Here is a 21,706-nt window from a genome sequence, read left to right as displayed (position 1 = left end):
CGGCGGTTGTCGTTTTGTTTCATGGCGGACCATGGAGGACGGCAGAAACGGGAATTATGCATGTTGATTGGACGGGATGGGCCCACCGCCCACTTCAACAGCGGTTCAGGGACAAGCTTACTTTACGGTCTACACTTATCGGTGTGCAGAGGGGATACTAGGGACAAAGGGAATTAAGAGATTTAGAGAGAGGATACAGTACAAAAAGAACCAATTGGCTCATGCGAGAGTCTCCATGTCCAGGAATCACCATAACCATTGTATCCCGCCACTTAACGGATCCTTGAAAGAATTTCCCATATGCATGGAGCCTGCAGCACATGTACAGGATACGGCGTCAATGTGCGACCGTCCTGCATTCCATTCCTAATTAAATGATTGAGAGGGGGGGGGCTGCATTAAGTGCCTTTGCTGGTCTCTTCCTCCAGTGACTTTTCGAAATCCAGCCATCGTCCTTGCCGTAGTGGATCCAACTTTTTCAGTTCCGAGAGCCAGCTCAGAATATCCTTCTTTTGCTCTCCACTAGGCAAAGTCCCTTGGATCTTGCATACCAGTAGGGTACAATCAATCAACGCCTGGTAAATGTATTTGCAGTCCTCCGCTCCGTCTGACAGCTCTTGGATTTCGTCGATCTCCCGCTGCACATATTCTAGTCGCTCCGAGTTGCTTAAGTTGGGCGCCATGGTCGATCCCGCTAGCGACGGATCAAAAGTACACATTAGGTTCTGGTGATAGAACCAAAGAGACTGGTCGTATGGGTCGCATAAAGCGCGATGAATTAGGTCCAACTCTGTCGCCATGATATTAGCATATAGAAAAACTTCTTTCGAGAAACGATTAACAAACCATCGTTGAGCATCTTTTTCCGCTCCTCTTCATTGGCAGAGTTCTCATTCAGAAGCCGTTGGATCAGCTTCGTCCGATAGTGCCATGCCGAAAAGTTAGAGAGATTAGTACTTATCATCTTCTTTGCGTATTCAAATTCCTCTGACACCATGGTCTTCTTTGTCGTTCCATCTGAGGGCAGCGTCTCCAATGTTTCGACCACGAAGCGCCTATACCCCCAACCGTGAAAATTTCTGCTGTCTAGGTTCAGCATCTTACCAACAAGCGCCAACTCTTCTTGCCATAACCTCCGTGCGAGCGGGAGAGGGAGAAGACGCTTGGCTTCATCCAGTAGCCATAAACGATAGTTCCAGATCCAATAACACTTGGGAAAACTGCGAAGAAGGGGGATCAGAAACAGCAAATCGCTCTTAATGAGATCCGCTATTCGATCAACGCCAGCGTTTTCTGAGCCAGGTGATGCTGCTTGCGAGAATTCATGTCGCAGAACTTGGCGTCGATAGTTCCATACGCTATAATACTCAGGGTTGCTGCTCAGCAATTCGGAGATGTTTTGAAGGGTTTCTGGTGTATACTGGTGCTGATCAATCTGGTCACGAAATTAGTACCTCTGTAAGACCACGTAAAAACAAACTCAGTTACCTTTTCATGGACTAACCGGTCCAGCTCCTGATATTTTTCGATCTTGCAAATCTCTTGCTGACGGGCTTCTTGGGATCGCTCTTCTACGGAGCGTTGGCGGGGAATACCATGCTGCCGCAACAATCGTTAAGTCCGGAAACACAACAAGGATATGTGAGTCCTTACACTAGTCATCGTGATTTGATATTCTGTATATTCTCCGGGGAAACAACACGGGTTTTTCTCTGGTCCTTCTATGACATGGAAGAGTTGCCGAGACGAGGGACGTGACTGCCTTCCCCCGCGGTCACGTGTCTTCTGTCTACAACGCTTTCCTATTTAGGCTATCTTCCTTTTCTTTTCCATCCCACGGTCTTTCTGAGAGTCTGCAGGGGGGTCTTCTATTCTCTCTACGCTCGCAACTTTATAGCATTCTTTTCATGGCCCGGAGTGCTGCCGATTAGCCCAGTTAACGCTCTTTTTTCCATTGCTCAGGGCTTTTGCCGGCTGTTACTACATAGTACTATCCCGTCTATCTACAGCAAACTCCAATGCCTTCCTTTGCGGGAGCAAGACACTCGAGAGATTATTCCTGGGAAGATCTTGCTTTCGATACGCCAATCAGTCCCTCAACTCCTCCCGAGCTTACATTTGACAGCTCAAGCGACGATGAATCCGGGCCTGCGACCCCGATACCCGAAGCAGGGCTCTCTCGTCCAGTTGGCAGCGTGTACTCGTGTCGACCATTCTGGAAGGCACATGTGGATACTGGGGACGTCTTTGAGACGCCGCTGAGCAAAAACAACAGACGCCAAACGGGTCGCATCCCTAGCAATCTACCGTCGATAGAGCACGTGCTGCGCGACGCAGGTATTCCCAAAGGTAGAGGTCGCCGCAAAATAAGACGCTATCCAAATGCACACCCTGCAAAGCAGTCGAGAAGCCCAACGTCCCTAGACCGGTTCATTCCCCAACGAGAATTCACAAACCCTCCTTCGACTTCGTTTCGGGTGTCTAAGAATCCTCGCGAGCTATCACCAGACGAAAAGCTTTTACGACGACGCTCAAAAAGGGTAGATCCATTCCGACCTACTCGCACAGTGAGATCCATAAGCCCGAGACGAGGCGCTCAGCACATACGCAGCCCTCACTACAGTCCTCATCTGGTTAATGACTCGGCCATCGCAGGGTCGATCAATATACAAGGGACAAGGGGTGCTGGTAGACAAGTCAGCTTCGGGGCTGTCTGGAACGTTGGGGGCAGATCAGCAGCGCAGGGTAACCAACCAACTGTGGCAGTACCTGATGGCAATGGTGGCCTCCTTAGCAGTGGGACGACAGCTCCTATGCATATTGCCGAATTCTTCTCGAGACCTACATCACCCGAAGTGCCTGAGAGACACGAGTCACGTCTAGCCGTTGCGCTTGAAATTGACCCTGCATCTCGACTGCTGAACACATGCAACTTGAGCCCGCCATCCGAGTCCACATCAAGCCCATCCTCCCCTGGCCACGACCAATTTTCACCTTCTGTTTGGAAAGACGGTGCTTGGATAAGAACAGATGGAGATCAGGGTAAGTTTGAATATTCCACTTCTGCCCAGCATCGTAAACAATGGTATCTACGTGAAGAGCACCACAATCTGCAACTTAGCAAAACGGCTTACCTGGGAGGGGAGCCTGTGATTATGTCCTGCTATACATTTGCATTGAGACCTGGGTAAGAAGGTGTTGGTGGCGGAGAAAGAAACATGATGTCTTGCTTTATTATCTATGTTGCAGCGCAAACTCAAATAACTGACCATTATTGAAACGCATAGGATCAAAGGCAGCAACAAGAGATCACAGTGAGAAAGCCGTACCGACTCAGCCTTTCCGGATATTAGATGCTCCTGATCTTCGCGATGATTTTTATTGCTCACTCTTGGCATATTCAGCCACCACAGGATACCTAGCAGTCGGCCTTGGTCATCATGTCTTTCTTTGGAACGAAGCTCTGGCAAAGCTGCGTGCACCACTCCGAGAACAACACCCCTCGAATCATGTGACATCTCTGTCCTTTTCCTCCGAAGATGGTGAGAAAAGCATCTTGGCTGTTGGCAGACGAGGAGGCACATTGACCTTGTGGAGTCCATTGGACACTGCCAACGTGCGGTTTGAAATCGAGCATCGGTACCCGATTACGTGTGTATCTTTCAAATCAACCCATTCGCGCAGGTCTTCTCAGAAATTTGACTTCGAGGTTGATGTCGAGGATCTTGTTGTTGGTGACGAGTTCGGTAATGTTTGGTACTACTCGGTGGAATGGCCGGATAATAGCGTACGGGACAGATACTACTGGAACGGAGCCTTGACCTTGCTTGCTAAGATATCTGCCCATACTCAGTCGATCTGTGGTTTTTCGTGGTCTCCCGACGACATCTATCTTGCGACTGGTGGAAACGACAACTCCTGCTTGCTCTTTGACCTCCGCGAGATTATCCCATCACAGGAACCTCAGGAAGTCCGATGTGAATCACGGTCTTCCTACCATTCCCAGTTGTCTCATGGTACGACGCGATGCCAGAGTGCTTTGTCTTGTGACAGTTCGCAAACCACTGTGCGACATATATTCAGCGGACGGCACCTCATCAGTCATTTGATTCCCTCCTGGATTCAAGCTCGATTCAGTCCCTTAGCATCACCCATTCTCAACTATACCACTAACGTAATTTCGGGAGACCAAACGGCTTTTGTGCCGCTTAACAGCCACAAACGTCGATTCTTTCATTCTGCAGCAGTCAAGGCCATCGCATTTGCTCCCTGGCAGCCATCTCTCCTCGCGACGGGAGGTGGTACGAATGATCGAACAATTCGTTTCTTCCACACGCCGTCTGGGTCCTGCTTGGCCACGATCGATGTTCACTCTCAAGTGACCAGTTTAATTTGGAGCAATACCCACCGAGAGATTGTTGCGACCTTTGGCTTTGCACGACCCGAACATCCAATCCGAATTGCTGTCTTCGCGTGGCCCAGCTGTGAGCAAATTGCAGCAATACCATGGGGCCCCGGCGGGACTAGTTGGGACGGCGTGACGAACAATGAATTTGTTGAATGCGGACGGGCCCTCTATGCGATTCGTTACCCCGGGTGCCCGCGATATTTAACAACGGAGGAACAAGAGAGGTGCTCGCTCGACACTTCGAGACCAGTTACTCCGAACGTGATGAGCCGAGATGGGTCGACTGTGCTTTGTCCACGTCTCAGAACACCGGTAGAACCGAAGGCCAAAGAGGGAGGGTTATGGTGTTCACGGACATTGAAGGAGGGCTGCATTATCGTCGCATCTACCGATAAAACGGTCAAATTTCACGAGGTATGGGGTGCAACCGGCAAGACGACAGATGATTCTAGCCCTCTTGGAGGGAGTCCGCTTCTGGAAGAGTTTGAGGGTGTTGAAACGCTTGGAGACGAGGTTATTCACTGATTGGATGCACCGATAAATGTTTTGTTTTCCTCTCCTTTTCCTAATGTTCTTCCCGTGCATGTACAAAGACATTGATCGATTATCGATAGATATTTTTCCAGATACCCAACAGTTTATCATTAACAATGCAATTAAATTAATCTTGTACAGTATAACTTTCGTTGTCATGCTTTGTAGTAGCGAACCGTGGTTCATGCCAGGGAATATCGATCGCCCAGTTGATGGATCTCGCGCCGATCAAAACAAGCTTTGCAGAATCCTGAATACGGCTCGGATATCCAATCGAGACTCCCTCAACAATAATACCGAGTGTCGTACTAGTGATTTAGTACATAGCTCAGCTAGCTAAATATTCCATAGACCCTCCAGCTCGTCCTCCTTCCTTACGGACACTTCCATCACATTTCTACTACTCAATACCACTGGCACTACAACACATACACACACAAAATGATCTCACTCAAACTCCTCACAACCCTCCTCACAAGTACCGCAGCCATAGCTGCAACCGCAACAGCACCAGACCTTAACACCCTCAACGTGACCGTCATCGGCGCGCGCAACAACAAATCCATCCTGGAATGCTGGGCCCTGGACCCCGGTTTCACCGAGTCCTCCCAAGCCGGCACCGCAGGCTCTGAAATACTAAATCTGGGCTCCGTGAGCGGAAATGCATCGTATTCAGTCATTCCTGCGAAGTTTGATGGTGGGAGACATAATGCCCCTGCTATGCAGTACGCGCCCCCCCCCCCCCTCCCCTCCCTAAACCTCCTATCGTGGTATTCGGGGTTAACAATAGATTTAGATGGGTAGTCTTTCTCTCCGGCCTGGCGCACATCAGCCTCCCGCACTCTGATAAAGAGGCCTGGATCCGGGGTGGTAAAGGGGGCGCGATTCTGGCGCTGGATACGGCCAAGGTTAGTGGCGATGGGCACGTTACCAAGTATCCGTCGGATGAAGTTACAGTTGCGCTCCAGGTGCCGCTGAAGGAGAAGGTGCCGGGGCATCATGTTTTGCATGGCGGTGCGTGTGAGGGGAAGGAGGTTTCCTTGTAGATGGGTTCTGATGGGAATATGGGTCGTGCGTATATAGGCGGGGTTTATTGGAGAATCCCTCTCAGGATTTTCCCTTTCTTTATCTAAACAGTAGCCTGTTAGCTCATGTCCAGACACAATGGAAGTGTTGTTCATCTTACTATTTCCTTATTCAATTGAGATGGCAGGCTCTAGGGACAAGGAGGAGAATCAAGCTTTATATGGTAAGGGGCATGTCGATAATGGCTTGGGCTCAGCAGGAAACTCGCCATTCCTGAAACCATCTGCTATGCAGGTATCAAGCGGGTTTATGTCCTTGACTCCGATGCTCAACAGATATTCTACCACCTTGTTTTGGCTCCACGCCTTTGCGACGATAATCGGGGGTGGGAATTCAAACCGTGAGTACAGTGAGCCATCATCTAGATCGACTCCATACTCACGCAAAATTCGCAGGCACTCCACATGACCGTGCCCGGCAGCATATATCACTACTTCAGCAAGGTTTTTCTCTGCCTCGACTGGGTCCTCGTCAAGGTGGTGGATATCAATCAATCCGTTCTCTTGAAAAAAGCGTAGGAATTCCGCTGCCTCCGGCTTCATGCTGCACATTGCCCTAGTGAGCAATCCATATGCATCGATTTGTGCGTTAGAGAGTCCAGCATCAATAAGTATCCTTGCGGCATTTATTTGACCACCCCATGCTGCTGCGAATATGCTTTTGCTCCCATGGGACTTGACATCTGCTCCACGCTCAATTAAAAGATGCATGACCTCTTTCTGGCCAGTCCACGCAGCCTGGACAAGAGGCGGCACATGTGGACTTGCACCTTCATAGGCTTTAGTCACATCTGGGTCGCCTCCGTTGTCAAGTAATCGATTCACGATATCCATCATGCCCAGTCGGCAAGCCGCACAGAGACCCTCGGAAAGCAAATACCAAAATCCTGATATTGGAGCAATTAGTCGGTCTAAGAGTGTCCAGGCCAATTTGTGATAGTTCTGTTGTATTGAAAATATTATTGCCCACTCGAAGTCACGATCCGATGTATTGATTCCGTATTGTGGTTGCACTAGAAGGTAGGCAACGTCCTCACGGCCATCAGAGATGGCCCATCGCAAGATACTACTTCCATTGGGATCGGCTCCATGCTGCAGAAGCTCATAGACAAGGTCATAATGTCTGCGTTTGCTGACAGCATGAAAGGGTGTATTAAAATATTCATGCTTCATTGTCCCGAGATTTAGTTGAGAATTCTGAAGCATACTCTGAACAAGATCTCGCTTATTGAAATAAACTGCCGCAAGGAAGACAGCGTCTTGTTTGTCCCTGAAAGACGGGAGGGCAAGGTATTGCTGCAACAGTGGCAATGTCGGGGTGCTCCATTTGCAGAGCATGCATATACTCGTACCGTAGCTTTTCGTTGCTTGCAGAGTCGCCAGTGTCATATTTCACCAGTTAAACCACAACGTAATTGACCAGGCATGCGAAATTCGCCCTTCGGTCTAGTGCTGAATGTGGCCTTTGTAGAAGGTATCTTGTAGTGAAAGCCAGCATAGCTTCGTAGCGGGGGTTCACAAGCACCCTCGAGCATCGATAGGAGAAATTTCGTGCTGGAACTTGAATGTCAAAGAAGTCTTGCTAATGCATTAGTAGGGATTGCATTGCGAACCACTGGAAATACTTACGGTTAACGAGACGGAGATTGACTGTGCTACGCTCATAAAGGCCACCATAACCTTCAGACACGGCAAGGTCGATAAACTGGCAGAGCAGTTCGGCGGGAAGATCCATCAAGTCCATGATTGATGTCGAAAAGAGATAATACGAGATCACTGAACGTGCAGCGGGCTTTATATGTTGAGGAGGATCGGCCGTCACAGCCTTCCAAGCCTTGCCGCATATACTAGGCTAAGGCTCTGCCATCCTTCCTCGAAATAGGTGTGGACGACTTTGAATGTAGCAATTGAATTCATATTCTATACAGCTGAACTGGGATGCATGGCTAAATGTAAATAGACACAAAAAGAAATAGGCATCACTTTTGATAAACAAAACCCTCCCTCTTTCTCCCTGTAAACTAACCAAACAAAAGAATTACATATGTGAAAAGAGAAGAACAAGGTATAGGTAGGTAGGTAGTAAGTTGCTTGGCAGATACACACAAGTTATATATCCATTCATGCTCAAGGAATCTTTTACTTCCTTCCACCCTTGTTCTTCAACTTTGCACCACCCTGGACCTTAGCCTTTTTCGACGGCGGGGGTTGAGCGGGCATCTCAGCATCAGACTCCCCTTCATCTTCGGAGTCAGCAACAAAGTCTGCAATCGAGCCTTCGCTCTCAGCACTGTCGTCTTCCTCATCCTCGTCCTCCTCGAGTGACTCTTCAGCGTCTGAAGAGCCGGCGGATTCCTCTGCCTCGACGTCGAGAATATTCTCGTCCTCGTCCTCTTCCTCCTCGCTTCCCTCCTCATCGTTCTCCGAGTCATCAAAGCCGGATTGCACACCGTTGATCATCGATTCGTCCTCGTCCATTGCCTGGTCGCGTATCGACTTAGTTCGGGGAGTTGTCGGGTTCTTGGCTTCCGCATCGCTGTCTTCATCATCCTCATCCTCTTGCCCCTCAACGTAGATGATGTTGTCTTCATCCTCGCTGTCCATGCCCTCCGCGTTGCTGCGGATCGACTGTCTCAGGCTCAGCTGCGCATCGAGCATGTCGAGTTTGCCCTTAAGTAGGAGCAACGAGGACAGACTCGAGGAGCGCTGGTCCATCACCTTAAACAGCGTAGTCATGCGTTTCAGGAGCTCGGGCTTGCCGGCCAGGGCACCGCCGTGTGCTACGCATGTCCACTGTACCCACACGAGAAGGTGGCCATACCGGCCGGGGCGCGAAGAAAGACGTTCAGCGAGTTTTTGGAGAAGGGTAGCTGCCAGGGAGGAGTCGAGACGCTGGATAGTGATCCGGATGATGGAGAGGTCGCCAGTGTGGAAGCACGACTCGAGCATGCCGCTGTCATTGGTCTTGAGGGCCTGAGTGAGAACGGTTGAGAGGGAGACGCCAGTGGGAATTTGTTGGACAGCCGCGTTAGGTTTACCGGGCACCAAAGCGCCCATTCCAACTTCATCATCGAGTTCGGCCTCGACGTCGACTTCTTCCGATGCGTTCGCCCGCATAAGCTCACCGAAGGACGGCTCTCCTGTCTCTTCTTCCTCTCCTTCTCCATCCTCTGCATCTGAGCCAGATGCATTCTGCATCTCGACGTCGTTCTCGGTCTCCTTCTTTTGGGCATCCTTCTTTTCATCCGACTTCTTGGGTTCTTGTTCCTCATCCGAATTTTCCTCCTCACTGTCGGCTTCCGATGCATCGCCCTGCTTGGTGTCTTGCATCTCAACATCATCATCACCTGCAATGTTTCCTTGCTCAACAATGGCCCGAGACTCATCGACCTGGCTTTCACCCGCGTTCTTCGCCTTGTTCGTAGATACCGAAGAGAGGACGGAGTTACTGGATTTAATCTTCGGTACCTTCTTCGTACCAGTAAATGAAAGCTCGTCAGTCTCTTCGTTTTGCCACCTGACCCGCTCAAACACTGGAATAACACCACCCTCAGCATAAGCAACAACCACATCCGACCCCTGGATGGACGCAGCCACCACAGAGACAAGAGCGTCGGAGTTTTCTGAGCGGGTGATTTGAATTGAAGCATCGGCTCTTCGAGTCATCTGTCTTCCCTTGGCCTTAAGGCTAGTAGTTTCTTTCGATCCTTGAGCCTGAACAAAAGGCTTCGTGAAAAGCTCAATTGTGCCATCCTCCGTCACGGCTGCGAGAACCTGTTTTTCCAAAGAAGCAGCCTGCTTGTCCGAACCGGCGTACAACGATAACGAAGAGACCTCTTTTTCTGCGACAAGGTTAAGAACAAGCTTTTGGGTCTTGGGATCGAAGACGTTGATGTAACGATCGTTGTCGGAGGCGAGGAAGAGCCCTGCAGATGAGTCTGTCGAAGACGAGATAATCGTCTGGATCGTATTGCGCATGGCAGGGAATGCAAGCGGAGCTTCGTCGTCGACATTGATCATGTGCGGTGTCTGAGAGGCGCAGATGACGGGGGGGTTCGAAGGGAATGGGCGGCAAAGAGAGGTAAATGTCGACGAGGTTGGGAGGTTAATTGTTCTGAATGAAACTATTAGGTGACGGTTGCTTTTAAGAAAGGACCATGTCATGCCTACCTTTGAACTTGACTGGTGCGCAGGTCCCACTGCACGAGCTTGTTGTCACCTCCGATACTCCAGCCTTCCTGGCCCGACCGGCCCGCAGTAAACTTGAAATCCTTAACACCCTTCTCGTGTCCATTCGCAAGCGATCCCACAATCTTGTCCTCAGCAGGCGAATACATCCGAATGTCGGAGGAACTTGTACTAAAAGCAACAACCACATCACCCAGTTCGGATCCACCGGCTCCATTGACGTCGGAAGGGCGCTTCCTCTTCTTCTTTGATTGCTGGTCCTTCTGCTGGCGGCCCGGGTAGTAGCCCCAGTCCAGCGATGTGATTGTTTCCTTCGGAGCTAGTACATGTTCGCACTGCAATCGTCCCGTGATTGTGTCATGGATGCGGAGGTGTTGAGCGTCGAGACCCTGAATAACGGACGCAAAAAGAGCCAATTGGTACTCCGATGGCGCAAAAGCAGCTCGCAATATCGATGACTTATTCCCCGTATATGTTTGACCGGCAGTGGCGGCCGAAGAAGTCTTCGAGGCCGGCGCCCGAGAGGCTTTCTTGCCCATCTTTCTCTGTAAGAAATCCGTGAAAACAGGCGATCAAGTTGAATTAAAATGAGTCGCAAAGATGGACGCCACACAGTGAGACAAGTCTAGCCCTCTTTCGACCAGAAATGCTGAATATTATGGGTGTAAGAGCTGCAGACCGTCGTCGGTGTTGAGGACGAAACAAAAAAAAAAAAGTTCTGTAAAAGGCTGTAGATACGCTTATCCCGATACGGTTTAGCGGCCTGGGGAGCTCCGTTGCTGCTTAAGTAATCCTAATGTCTCTTCTCTCCGCCTGGACTGGGAAGCATCATTTTCTAGAACAAAGCGTTCATTTCAAATTGTTATGTGCACTACTCTGCTATTTTGGTCAATACAAACTGATTCCTAGTGCCAGTGGTACTCAGTTACCAATACCCCTTGTCTAAACAACAGCAGCCTGCCTGCTGATTTCGACATCCTGCTCACTGCACCCGTTGTCAAAGTACAGGTAACTTGGACGCCCGTGGCTATTGTCGTTAAGATGCCACAATAGTAGTGCGCCAACTTGACAAATCCTCCAACGCCAACCGCGGGTTTGGAGCATTGCTCTACGATGATGGTTTCCCTCGGTTTCCCTCGATATCCTTCGATATGACATCTATGCACATCGTCTATCACCTTACCTCAGTTCCCCGATGTGGCGTCTTTGCAATCAACTCAATAAGAAACGGCAGGGCTCGTTTGGTTGATTAACAAGCAAGGTGTATCTGAGGTAAACGGGGTTGTCTACAACATTATTGCATCGGAGTGTCACGAAGAGCTATTGACAAGCAGTCGCCACCGTTACTCTACAGCAGCAACTAGCGAATTCGCTGAAGACAACCTATCGGATAACTAGGGAATGCGCCGTACTTCGTACATGCAGGCCGCTTGACGAGAATATCCAACGGAGATAACTAGTGGAACCTAGCATCCCTTATCAACGAAGACCGACGGATACCACTTGATGTGATGTTTACATTTTTATGTTTCTGGGAATCCTAATCGCGTGGCATGACCCAATTCTGGTTTATGCCTTGGCGGGTGGAGCGTCCAAGGGTGGTTGCATCAGTGTGACAGGCTCTACGGAGTACCCTAGACCCGATCGGAAGCAAGGAGAAGGGCTTGGGGCTCAACCCTGGGGTTGTGGTGGTCAGGAGTGCATTTGGGTCACCACTCGTACATGAATGTCTGGTATCCATTTTTTTGGGTATGTCATTTTGATCTCCCTCACCCGTTGGTCGGTGATACATGGGGCGCTCTTTGGTGTGATGCAATTGTTTTCTTTTGCAACTATTTTTACACACTGTCCATACCTAGCTGAAAGGAAGAAGCTACGGAGACGAAAGAACTTTACAGAGTAAGAAAAAAAAAAAACGATGACTACCGCTCCCGACCATGAAAGATTCCGGTATCCGCCAGTGGGTCAATAATCAACCAATCAGTAACGCGTACCGGTAGAACGCGTCATCTTGTAACCAATCAGAGGCTGTAAAATGGCCTGAACTAGAACAATCGGGCATAGCGCGACTGATGGGGCTAGCGGCAGAGGGCGGACGAGCGCGACGCGGGCGCTCGTACTTAAGCATTCTCGCACCCCCTCCGATTTTTCTCTTGTCTTGAGAGTGTTTTTTTTATTTGTTCCCCTTCCCCTCCTATCCTGGTATCCTCGGTTACCCTTTTTTTTTTTTTACCGATTACATAACAACGGCGCGTCGCGTCGCGCTCTCTTGTCTGTGCCCCCCTGATCTGCTGGGGACTTTCTCTTATCAACGTCGTCATCTTCCCTAATCTTTTTCCAGCCACAGTGCGTGCAGGAGTGGCTGATCTTGTTTTTCTTTTCCCTCTTTTCATATTGACAGCCTGAGGCATACACTTTTCTTGTGGTCGCTGCTGCATCCTTGCCTGACGATCATCTGACCTTGCTCTCTCTCTTCTCTCTTATTTCCTCTTCCGGCAAATCGTCGAGCTTGCCACTGTCGCCGCCCACGTGACTCATCTTTGACCGCCTCTTGGCAATATAAATTCGCTTTCTTGTCGCATTCTCCACTCTGCGACTCTTTCTTCTCTTTTTGTATCTCTTCGGGCTCTGGCGACACTCAAAAGAAAATCACAACAACCAGCGCTGGAGACCTTGGTTTCTGTCATCTAAACAGGTTTCTTTTTTTTATTCCGTTTATTATTTTCGCTCGACGGAGAATTCGATTCCATTAGTCTGTGATAATAGCGCAGAGTACCTATTCCAGTTCAGTCTTGCTGCTGTCACTTCCTAATCTCTCTCTCTCTCCTTCTCTCTTCGATAACTGAGTCGAGCTTATCGCTTGTGTCGCTGTGTTCCACTAGAGTCCTTGTATTCGGCTGCCTTTCCCACTTCACGCTTTCTACTGGAGGGGTTTTCTTAAGATCTCTCATACACACCCAGAGCTCTCAATGGCGACGCCGCCTGCCGAGGCTCCCTCCATTCACAAGGAGGAGAAGCCTCAACTGCCGCCGTCGCCAAATGGAATTTCCTCTCCCGATATTGTCACAAGGTATGTATTCACATTACCATTGTGTGTTACCAGTCCGCGAGGGATATTCACTGACATTGCTTTCAGCGCGCAAGCTCATCCAGTGACTGATTCCAAGCCCGACGTCCCCAACGGTCCGACTGAGAATGGTGTCGCCAATTTCGCCACAACGAACGGCGCCAACTCCGAGTCTTCCACTCAGCCCGCTACTGATACAGCTGCCCGGCCAGTCGCTCCCCAAGCAACTCCTCCAGCCGAAGACGCAAAACCTTCGAATATGGAACAGACAACAGATGAGACCAAGAAGGAGCCTGCTGAGGAGAAACCTGTCATCGAACAGCCCGCTTCTCAAGATTCATCTAATAATGTTGGCGCGGACAGCACGGCCCCGAAGGAAATTCCAGCACCACGAGATGCTCCAAAGCCTGCCGCGGAGCCTTCGTCGGAAGTCAAAGTGGAAGATAACCCACAGACACCCCAAAACCAGCAGGATTCGACCATAGTAAAGGCTGAACTTCCTCATCACCCTTCGGTCGATACCAAGCTGGACAGTGCGCCTAGCCAGGATGTCACTAGCAACCAACCACAGACCAACGATCAAGAGATGCGGGACGCACCGGAACCCCCAGCTTCTCCGACCAAGATTTCCAGGGAACGTGAACCGGAAAACGGTGATGAACCAGCTGCGAAGCGTACAAAGATTGACTTTGAAGGTGCAGCACCAGCACCGGCTCCCGCTCCCGCTTCGACTGATACAGGTGCCGCGAACTTGCCTACGCCTGCCACAGATGTCTCTGCCGCGCCGCCAGCCAACGAAAACAGGACCATGACCAAGATGCAACACAAGTTTCTCTTGAAAGGAATCCAGAGTTTAAAGCGTATGAACGATGCGCGATTCTACCGGGAGCCTGTTGATCCGATCAAAATGAACATTCCTCACTACCCTCAATTCATTACACGCCCTATGGACCTCGGGACCATTGAGCGCAAATTGAAGGCCAATGAGTATCCCACCGCACAGAACGTCATTGACGACTTCTACCTGATGGTCCAGAACGCAATGACCTTCAACGGTCCTGATCACTTGGTTGCCCAAGAAGGTCAGAAGCTCAAGGCCACTTTTGATAAGCAAATGGTCAACCTCCCTCGGCCGGACCAGGTCGAAGAGAAGAAGTCCAAGAAGGGATCTCCCAAGACCACAGCTGCTCGACCGCAGGCACGCGCCAGTCAGTCTGGTCCCCGTGCGGCCGGGTCCCCCCAAGCCACGACTTTTGCTCTGGGCCCTGAAGGGCTGCCTCTTATTCGCCGCGACTCGACCACTGCCGATGGACGTCCTAAGCGCTCCATCCATCCCCCCAAACGGGACCTTCCTTACTCTACAAAGCCTAAAAAGAAGAAGTTCCAGTGGGAATTGAGATTCTGTCAAGAAGTTCTCGATGAACTCTACAAAACTAAGCACTACAATTACGCCATGCCTTTCTACTACCCGGTTGACCCTGTCGCGCTCAATATTCCGACTTATCACAGCATCATTAAGAAGCCGATGGATCTCGGAACCATGTCGAATAAGCTCAAGGCTGGTGAATATGAAAATGCGAAGGATTTCGAAACCGATATGCGTCAGATCTTCAAGAACTGCTTCAAGTTCAACATTCCTGGCGACCCAACTTTCATGGCCGGAAAAACACTTGAGGAGGTCTTCAACAGCAAGTGGGCACAGAAGAACCGCTATCTTGAAGCTCATGAGCCCCAGCACGAGCAACAGAGTCTCGACTCTTCCGACGAGGACAGTGATGAAGATGTGGAAGAAAGTGATGAAGACACCGAAAAGCTCACCCTGCTGCAGAAGCAAATTGCAGAGATGTCCCGTCAGGTTGAAGCGATTACCCAGAAGAAAAAGAAGACGCCGCCTGGATCGAAGAAGGTTGGCAAGTCAAAGTCAGTTGGCAAGAAGGATTCGAAGAAGAGCGGGTCCATCTCCATTGGCAAGAAGGACAAAAAGACCTCCAAGTCCAAGCCTGAGAAGCAGCGTTTCGTCACCTACCATGAGAAGCAGCTCATCTCCAATGGCATCAGTAGCCTTCCCGACAAGAAAATGCAGGAAGCTCTTAAGATCATTCAAAGCAACGTTCCGGCTCTCAAGGTATGTCTCGCCTCTTTCCCTTCTTTTTTTTTTTTTTGTGGACAGCGTTCTAACTTTCTTATCATAGGGCACCCAAGAGACTGAGATCGAGCTGGATATTGATGAGCTCCCCAATGATGTCCTACTGATGCTGCTCAAGTTCGTTAGGAAGAACGCTCCGCATGTCATGGAAGATGACGACGAGCCCGCGCCCGTTGTTTCGAACAACTCTGCCGCCCCGAAGCCCAAGAAGAATAAGCCGATGAGCAAGTACGAACAAGAAGCCCAAATTAACATGCTTGCCAACAACCTGTCGCGCTTTGAGGGTGGCGGCGGTCAGTCGCCGGACCCGGTTCCTTCTGTCGAACCGAACGAGAGTAGTGATGATTCAGATGATGATTCCGAAGAGAGCGAGGAAGAATAAATGCAGTGCACCTTTCTGTTTGAAGATGCTATGTATCCTCTATTCCGACTTCTCTCTCTTACTCTCGAGTGATTCGAGTCAATTAGAAACCTTCATCTTGTGTCTATGTCTCCTTTTAACACTAATAACGGTCTGCATATCTCTTGCCGCCACGCAATACCTTTGTCACAGTGTGCTGCGTACCCAAGCGGATTTCCCTACACCGGGCCTGAACCCCTTGTACATATATCATCATTTTTGTGTTCTTTTCTTTTTCCCGCGACCAACCTATCTCCACTTCTTTTAGTTCTCTTGCGAGTTCGTGGATCCTTCGCCAACCAGCAAATGGCTTGGCTAATTTTTTTTTTTTTTTGAGAAGCGTTCTTCAGCTTTCAGATTCGTCTTATTTCCTTTTCATTTATTGCGTGTGGATGTTCGATACGAAGTGAGGGAGAATAATGTTAGACTATCTGAGGATGTCGTTTGGGGACGTTCGAGGGGCTGGGGTATTGTGAGGTATTTGGGGTTGTGGAAGAGCAGTGATGGATTCATTAGAACCGCTGTCTTTTTGTCCTTTGTCGCCATGCCCATGAGATGAATGGTCGCTAAGGTTATTTTCTTGCGCTGTGGGCTTTGAATGGCACTGGATGTATGTATGATTACGATGTGAATGTGAAATGGAAGTGAAGAATCTCAAATCACTGTACACTACTGTATTCTGAAGTTCTGTAGACACCGAAAACGGTAAGAGTAGATAGAGAAAGTCTAGGCGGTGTGCGCAGTCACAACGGTAACCTCCAACCTCTGCATCGACAACCCCATCTTCAACCAAACATTACGACAATGATTCCCCCCTGCGATCCCACGATCCTCGAAAGCAATCCCCAATTCAAAAGATTATACCACCAGCTGACAACCACTGTCCTTAATCCCGATGGGTCCACACGCGCAAATGATACGCAACCGGCCAGACAAGAAGCCCTGGAAGTACGCAGCAGCAAGCCATGATGATTGCGACTTACTGATGCAGAATCTTTTATTGCGGTGTTAAACAGGACCTGAACAATTGTCGCGTACGGCATGCAAAGAGGCAGATTGAGAAACAGACGTTGAGGCGGTTGGCGTTTGATCCGGAGAGTGGGTTGGCGGATGAGGTCAGTGGCCCATTGATTGAGTATCCTTTGTGAGATATGGGGATTCACCTTTGATGGAAATTGGGGGGATGGTATAGTACCGAGACATCGTCGCTATTATTGTACTTTACTTGGAGACTCCACGAGGCCAAATCGGTAAAGACATCGACGACCCCGGTAACAGCATAGAAAGCAGCGAAGCATCCTCCCTCCTCGCTCCGGACATCGAAGCATTCTATGTTAACATCCCATCCCTCATCCCCTTCTTCTCCAACGCCCTTGCCTCCGCCATCGATGACCTCCGAGCCATAGCGGACACCGACTCGTCCACCACAGAATCCAAAGAACCCCCGCGGACCCCTCGAGTCCGTACACGGCAAGCCACAACTAGATCAACACAACAGGCTTTTCTGAACCCACGATTTGGTGAGCGATTGCGGCAGCTACGGCAGGCTCAATTGTCAGAGTTACCCACGGCCCGGAGGAAGATGGCTGCGACCGCTGCCGAGGTACTCGCGGCGAGGGCGCAGGTGTTGGAACGGACAGTTGTGCTGTTGGAGCGTGCGAAACATGGGGCGTTGTCTAGAGCTACAAAGGCTAAGGCTGAACATTTGGCTACGGTGGCGCAGGGCATTGAGGCGAAGTTGGGGTTAGTTCATACACTACTCCGGACATTGTCTTGAATAGGCAAGGCTAACTCTGAACAGCGTGATAAAACTAGATATCGGGTCTACTGTTTATACACCCGAGACGATCTCCGCTCTTACTCGATACAAACAACATCTCCAGGTGACGTGCGAGCGGTTAGAAGAGAGACGAGAGCTTGCTATTGAGAAATTGAACAAGGAATCTGGATCTGGTCCGCTTGGAGATATCACACGACAGTATGCTGATACGATCAAAAAGATGGATGCGGTGGAGACAGAGATTAAGGGTTTAGAGAAGTAAATACTGTCCTCTGGTGTTTTAATTTCTTCGATACCCTCAACGAGATGTATATGCATCCTCGGGCACACAATCCAAATGATATGCAGATCTGATAAGGCACCTCCGCAGTCACATGACCGCCCCAAAATTTTTGCGACAGCGCCACCAAGATATCTAAATCAGTGACCAGACAGGCACCAACTCGGACAACCTCTTGAAAAGAACAATCAAGATCAGAAAAGAAGAAAATCAAGCAAAATGGCCGACGAATCCCTCTCCATCTACGACGAAATCGAAATCGAAGACATGACTTTCGACCCCAACCTCCAAATCTACCATTACCCATGTCCCTGTGGCGATCGGTTCGAGATTTGCATTGACGATTTGAGAGATGGAGAGGAGATTGCTGTGTGTCCGAGTTGTAGTTTGATGATTAGGGTTATTTTTGATGAGGTGAGTTTCTTCTTTTCTCCGGGTTAAGTGGAATGTGTGAAGCTAATGGGTGATTTGATGTGACAGGCCGATCTTCCCAAATGATAACCAACAAGGTCCCGGTGCTGTTCCGGTTCAGGTGTAAATCCGCGAATATATATGAGAAACTAAATTTGACGACGGTCCGATGAAATAGCAAGTCTGATCTACTGAACTCGATTCGAAGACGAAACGCAACCATTCTTGCTTGAAAATACAAGTTCGGGATTGGTTCGCTTGGAATGAAAAGAACTGCAAGAGCTACGTTTGCGATAGCCACAGGGATGGGTATACCGCCTGGCTATCCTCCACTGCGCCTCGCATCTCGTGAGATACTGAAGATATTGCTTGGTGGGACTTGGCCACAACCTGCCTGCCATCGCGCAGGTTGCTGGGATAAAGATGGATTCGTTTTGTGGTCATGGTCACGAATGGCGGACGAAGCCAGTCACACCGTCTAGTCATTCATCTCTACGAGAAGGATTTAGCCCATATTGATATATCTGTCATAACTCGGGTTCGAAGTCAATAACCACTATACATAGGATCGTGTTCCTCTTCCTGCGTAGATGATACAATCCATCCCCTCTGCCTAATATAACTTCTCGCTATAGATATCCTTAGGCAAATTCAAACCCAGCTCCGAATTCAACAAATCCGTCAAATTCGACCCATCGCGCAGGTAAATCCACTGCCCACTGACATTAGTCCGAGTTTCCTGCTTCTCATTCTGCCCCTCGCCCTCAACAACCCAGTCATACCGCTTGGGTCCGGAAATTGGGGAGCTAAGCCAGATCTGCTTATTCGGGGGCTGCTTGTTCAAAACGAAGGTGCCGATATCCGGGGCAATGATGTTCAATACACCGGCCTGCAATAACATAACCCGTTAGCATGTCACTCACAGATGGGATGGGACTTGACGCACATTATATTCCCCCTCCAAATCCGACGCATCCTCCTGCGCCGTCCTTTCTACCTCATTCAGCAGCGACTCGAGATAATGCTCCGAGTACTCATAGTACTGCACATCCGTCAATGGCGTCGGCTCTGTGATGTGGACTGCTGCGCCGGCGACGTTGTGAGACTGCGGTTTGGGAGCGGGCGGGTCGGAAGACTCGGGATGGATGCCTTTACGGGCGATGGGAGAAAAGTGGAAGCTCCGGCGAAGAGCTGGTTGGGGTTGTTGAGGAACTTGAGGGTGGATGGCAGCTGGTGCTGCGATCCGGCTGATGCGGAGGGATGGGCGGATGGCGGAGAGGATTGCTCGGGGGGCCCGGGGGAGCATACTGAATTAATAAAAAATGGTTATTTAGAGGGTTTTGTTGGAGAGATAGAGTAGAATGGTGGCAGTTGGCAATGCGCAGTGAAGGAAGCAGGACGAAAAGCTGCGGAGGAAGAAGTGCGGATCACAAATGTCATTGCTCAAGTAACATCATCGCTTCCTCCTTTGCTCCATACACCCTAACTCTTAATCTTATTTACATCGGTTATTATCCGTCCATAAACATTCCTTCTAATCATACAAAATTCATTAAATGCTGAGGTCCTTCAGGCCTCAAAGGCCTATTTTCTCATTGCAAGTCGCACTCTGCAACAGCCGATTTCATCATCGTCATCACCAACTATTCCACACCATGTCCGAACAAGAAAAGCTAAAGACAAACAACAAGCCCCGAGGGAAATTCCGACGTCCTCCACGAAAAGAAAAGAACCCTCAGCTTACTCATTTCCTCTGTCTACCGCTCGTGAACTCCATCTCTCTCCCGCAGCTCGAATCATCTCTTGCGACATTCAAAGCAGCTATTCCCGCATCACCAGTGCAGCAAGAACAAAGTCAAAATGGTCCCCAAGAAGCCATCGTCCAGCAAGGAAGGCCGCTCATTCCTGACGGCGCATTGCGACCTGTGGGGACTCTTCACCTTACCTTGGGCGTCATGAGTCTTCCAACCAAGGAACGATTTGAGGAAGCTTTGGAGTTCTTCCAGTCGCTGGATCTAGTCGCAATGATACACGAAGCAGAGGAGAAGGCAGAAAGGATCAAATCAAGAAAGGGAAGGACAGAACAACCGTTGCATCCATCTCTTCCTGATTCTCGTGGCGAGGGCGAGTTTGACGCTGTGCAGGAGACTAACACGGTCTCACAGACCATGCCTCGGCCATTCAATGTCTCTCTTGAATCTCTGCATGCGCTTCCGCGAGCACGTTCTGCTACAGTGCTTCATGCTGCGCCGGTGGATCCTACGTCACGGTTGTATCCTTTTTGCGAAATGCTGCGGGATAAGTTCCTCGAGGCTGGGTTCTTGCAAGGCGAATATAAAGAGTCCCCTCAGAAGCAGGTAGGACAAAGCTATGAAGGAATAGCAACAGAGGGAACTTCCCAGCAGGACAAGGCAAATAAAAAGGAAGAAGGCAAGATCGACGGAGATGGCTCTACTGCCGCAACAGAAGAACAACCCGTAATAGATAAACCATTATGCATCAACGATACCGCATCATCCTCCCTCCTTGAAGAGTTACCAGTCACTCTCGCAGAGGAACAATCAGCTCTATGTCAATCCCAACCTCCCAAACTTACTACCAAACCGATCCACATCCCTCCAAAACCCAAACTAAAACCCAGACCACTTTTCCTACACGCTACCGTCGTGAACACAATATACATTAAAGGACGACAACGTGGAGGCGACGGTAATGGCAAGGGTGGCCCCAAGGGCAAGAACGGGAACAAAAACAGTCGGTATACATTCGACGCCAGAGATATCCTTGATCACTATCGGGATTACTACCTCGACAACCATAGGACGACACCTCGATCTGCGGCTATAACAGTTGCAGGTAATACAACACCTAGCAACGAAGCCTTACCTGCAGAATACATAAGTAGCTTGCGACGCGCTGGCAACCCGGAAGAACTAGACGATGACCCGGAACAAAAGAAGAGGAAGAGATCACCTTCTAAATCTGACGGATCAGGATCAGGCGACGCCGTTAAACATCCATTCGTCTGGGCAAAGGATTTCCCCTTGGAATCCGTGTGCATTTGTGAAATGGGCGCAAAAAAGCTGAATCCTGATGAGGACGGGTTGAATGCTCGTTTGGGAGAAAAATACAAGGTTGTTGCGGAGAGGAGTTTGAGTTGGGACCCTAATGTTCAGCCTGCTACTGAGGCTGTTAACCGATACTGAAATAATCATGGATGATTACAGTGATGGGAGCTCGGACGGTGGTGTCAGGGTCGCGGAGTAGCTGTCTTAAGGGATGCATGTATATCACAGACAAATTGGATACATAACGAGGTATATAGAGCTATATACAAACATCTAAATGCTACAACGTGAGAAATAGAATGAAAAGAAAGTCCCAAACGCCTCGCTGATGGAATAACC

General features: G+C 49.6%; 11 protein-coding genes across 11 annotated transcripts; 6 read left to right on the top strand and 5 right to left on the bottom strand.

Moving 5' to 3' along the window:
• Positions 1 to 398: 398 nt before the first annotated feature.
• ACHE_10794S (Rab geranylgeranyltransferase BET4) lies at positions 399 to 1,662 on the bottom strand (the record flags this gene model as incomplete). The annotated part of the gene is made up of 4 exons (XM_043283230.1): positions 399 to 790; positions 847 to 1,435; positions 1,489 to 1,599; positions 1,654 to 1,662. The coding sequence occupies 4 exons, from the start codon at positions 1,660 to 1,662 to the stop codon at positions 399 to 401; spliced, it is 1,101 nt and encodes a 366-aa protein (XP_043131914.1).
• A 356-nt stretch (positions 1,663 to 2,018) lies between these two features.
• On the top strand, positions 2,019 to 4,933 carry ACHE_10793A (WD40 repeat domain-containing protein; the record flags this gene model as incomplete). The annotated part of the gene is made up of 2 exons (XM_043283219.1): positions 2,019 to 3,042; positions 3,288 to 4,933. The coding sequence occupies 2 exons, from the start codon at positions 2,019 to 2,021 to the stop codon at positions 4,931 to 4,933; spliced, it is 2,670 nt and encodes an 889-aa protein (XP_043131913.1).
• Positions 4,934 to 5,383: 450 nt separating this feature from the next.
• On the top strand, positions 5,384 to 5,988 carry ACHE_10792A (uncharacterized protein; the record flags this gene model as incomplete). The annotated part of the gene is made up of 2 exons (XM_043283208.1): positions 5,384 to 5,667; positions 5,739 to 5,988. 2 exons carry the CDS (start codon positions 5,384 to 5,386, stop codon positions 5,986 to 5,988), a joined length of 534 nt encoding a protein of 177 aa, XP_043131912.1.
• A 189-nt stretch (positions 5,989 to 6,177) lies between these two features.
• On the bottom strand, positions 6,178 to 7,200 carry ACHE_10791S (ankyrin repeat domain-containing protein; the record flags this gene model as incomplete). The annotated part of the gene is made up of 1 exon (XM_043283197.1): positions 6,178 to 7,200. One exon carries the CDS (start codon positions 7,198 to 7,200, stop codon positions 6,178 to 6,180), a length of 1,023 nt encoding a protein of 340 aa, XP_043131911.1.
• Positions 7,201 to 7,426: 226 nt separating this feature from the next.
• ACHE_10790S (uncharacterized protein) lies at positions 7,427 to 7,771 on the bottom strand (the record flags this gene model as incomplete). Its single annotated transcript, XM_043283186.1, has 2 exons — positions 7,427 to 7,605; positions 7,657 to 7,771. The coding sequence occupies 2 exons, from the start codon at positions 7,769 to 7,771 to the stop codon at positions 7,427 to 7,429; spliced, it is 294 nt and encodes a 97-aa protein (XP_043131910.1).
• Positions 7,772 to 8,166: 395 nt separating this feature from the next.
• UTP5 (Utp12 domain-containing protein) lies at positions 8,167 to 10,754 on the bottom strand (the record flags this gene model as incomplete). The annotated part of the gene is made up of 2 exons (XM_043283174.1): positions 8,167 to 10,141; positions 10,198 to 10,754. 2 exons carry the CDS (start codon positions 10,752 to 10,754, stop codon positions 8,167 to 8,169), a joined length of 2,532 nt encoding a protein of 843 aa, XP_043131909.1.
• A 2,430-nt stretch (positions 10,755 to 13,184) lies between these two features.
• Positions 13,185 to 15,810, top strand: ACHE_10788A (putative transcription regulator BDF1; the record flags this gene model as incomplete). The annotated part of the gene is made up of 3 exons (XM_043283163.1): positions 13,185 to 13,285; positions 13,352 to 15,407; positions 15,475 to 15,810. 3 exons carry the CDS (start codon positions 13,185 to 13,187, stop codon positions 15,808 to 15,810), a joined length of 2,493 nt encoding a protein of 830 aa, XP_043131908.1.
• An 822-nt stretch (positions 15,811 to 16,632) lies between these two features.
• Positions 16,633 to 17,870, top strand: ACHE_10787A (uncharacterized protein; the record flags this gene model as incomplete). The annotated part of the gene is made up of 4 exons (XM_043283152.1): positions 16,633 to 16,776; positions 16,845 to 16,943; positions 17,021 to 17,571; positions 17,630 to 17,870. The coding sequence occupies 4 exons, from the start codon at positions 16,633 to 16,635 to the stop codon at positions 17,868 to 17,870; spliced, it is 1,035 nt and encodes a 344-aa protein (XP_043131907.1).
• Positions 17,871 to 18,107: 237 nt separating this feature from the next.
• Positions 18,108 to 18,386, top strand: dph3 (CSL family zinc fnger-containing protein; the record flags this gene model as incomplete). Its single annotated transcript, XM_043283141.1, has 2 exons — positions 18,108 to 18,302; positions 18,369 to 18,386. The coding sequence occupies 2 exons, from the start codon at positions 18,108 to 18,110 to the stop codon at positions 18,384 to 18,386; spliced, it is 213 nt and encodes a 70-aa protein (XP_043131906.1).
• A 526-nt stretch (positions 18,387 to 18,912) lies between these two features.
• On the bottom strand, positions 18,913 to 19,605 carry FRR4 (frataxin family protein; the record flags this gene model as incomplete). The annotated part of the gene is made up of 2 exons (XM_043283130.1): positions 18,913 to 19,188; positions 19,246 to 19,605. The coding sequence occupies 2 exons, from the start codon at positions 19,603 to 19,605 to the stop codon at positions 18,913 to 18,915; spliced, it is 636 nt and encodes a 211-aa protein (XP_043131905.1).
• A 250-nt stretch (positions 19,606 to 19,855) lies between these two features.
• Positions 19,856 to 21,505, top strand: ACHE_10784A (uncharacterized protein; the record flags this gene model as incomplete). Its single annotated transcript, XM_043283119.1, has 1 exon — positions 19,856 to 21,505. One exon carries the CDS (start codon positions 19,856 to 19,858, stop codon positions 21,503 to 21,505), a length of 1,650 nt encoding a protein of 549 aa, XP_043131904.1.
• Between the last annotated feature and the right edge of the window lie 201 nt (positions 21,506 to 21,706).

This window comes from Aspergillus chevalieri, chromosome 1 (assembly GCF_016861735.1).
Source record: "Aspergillus chevalieri M1 DNA, chromosome 1, nearly complete sequence".
Taxonomy (NCBI): domain Eukaryota; kingdom Fungi; phylum Ascomycota; class Eurotiomycetes; order Eurotiales; family Aspergillaceae; genus Aspergillus; species Aspergillus chevalieri.
Note: the sequence above shows the minus strand (reverse complement) of the source record. Positions and strands in the feature narration are given on the sequence as shown.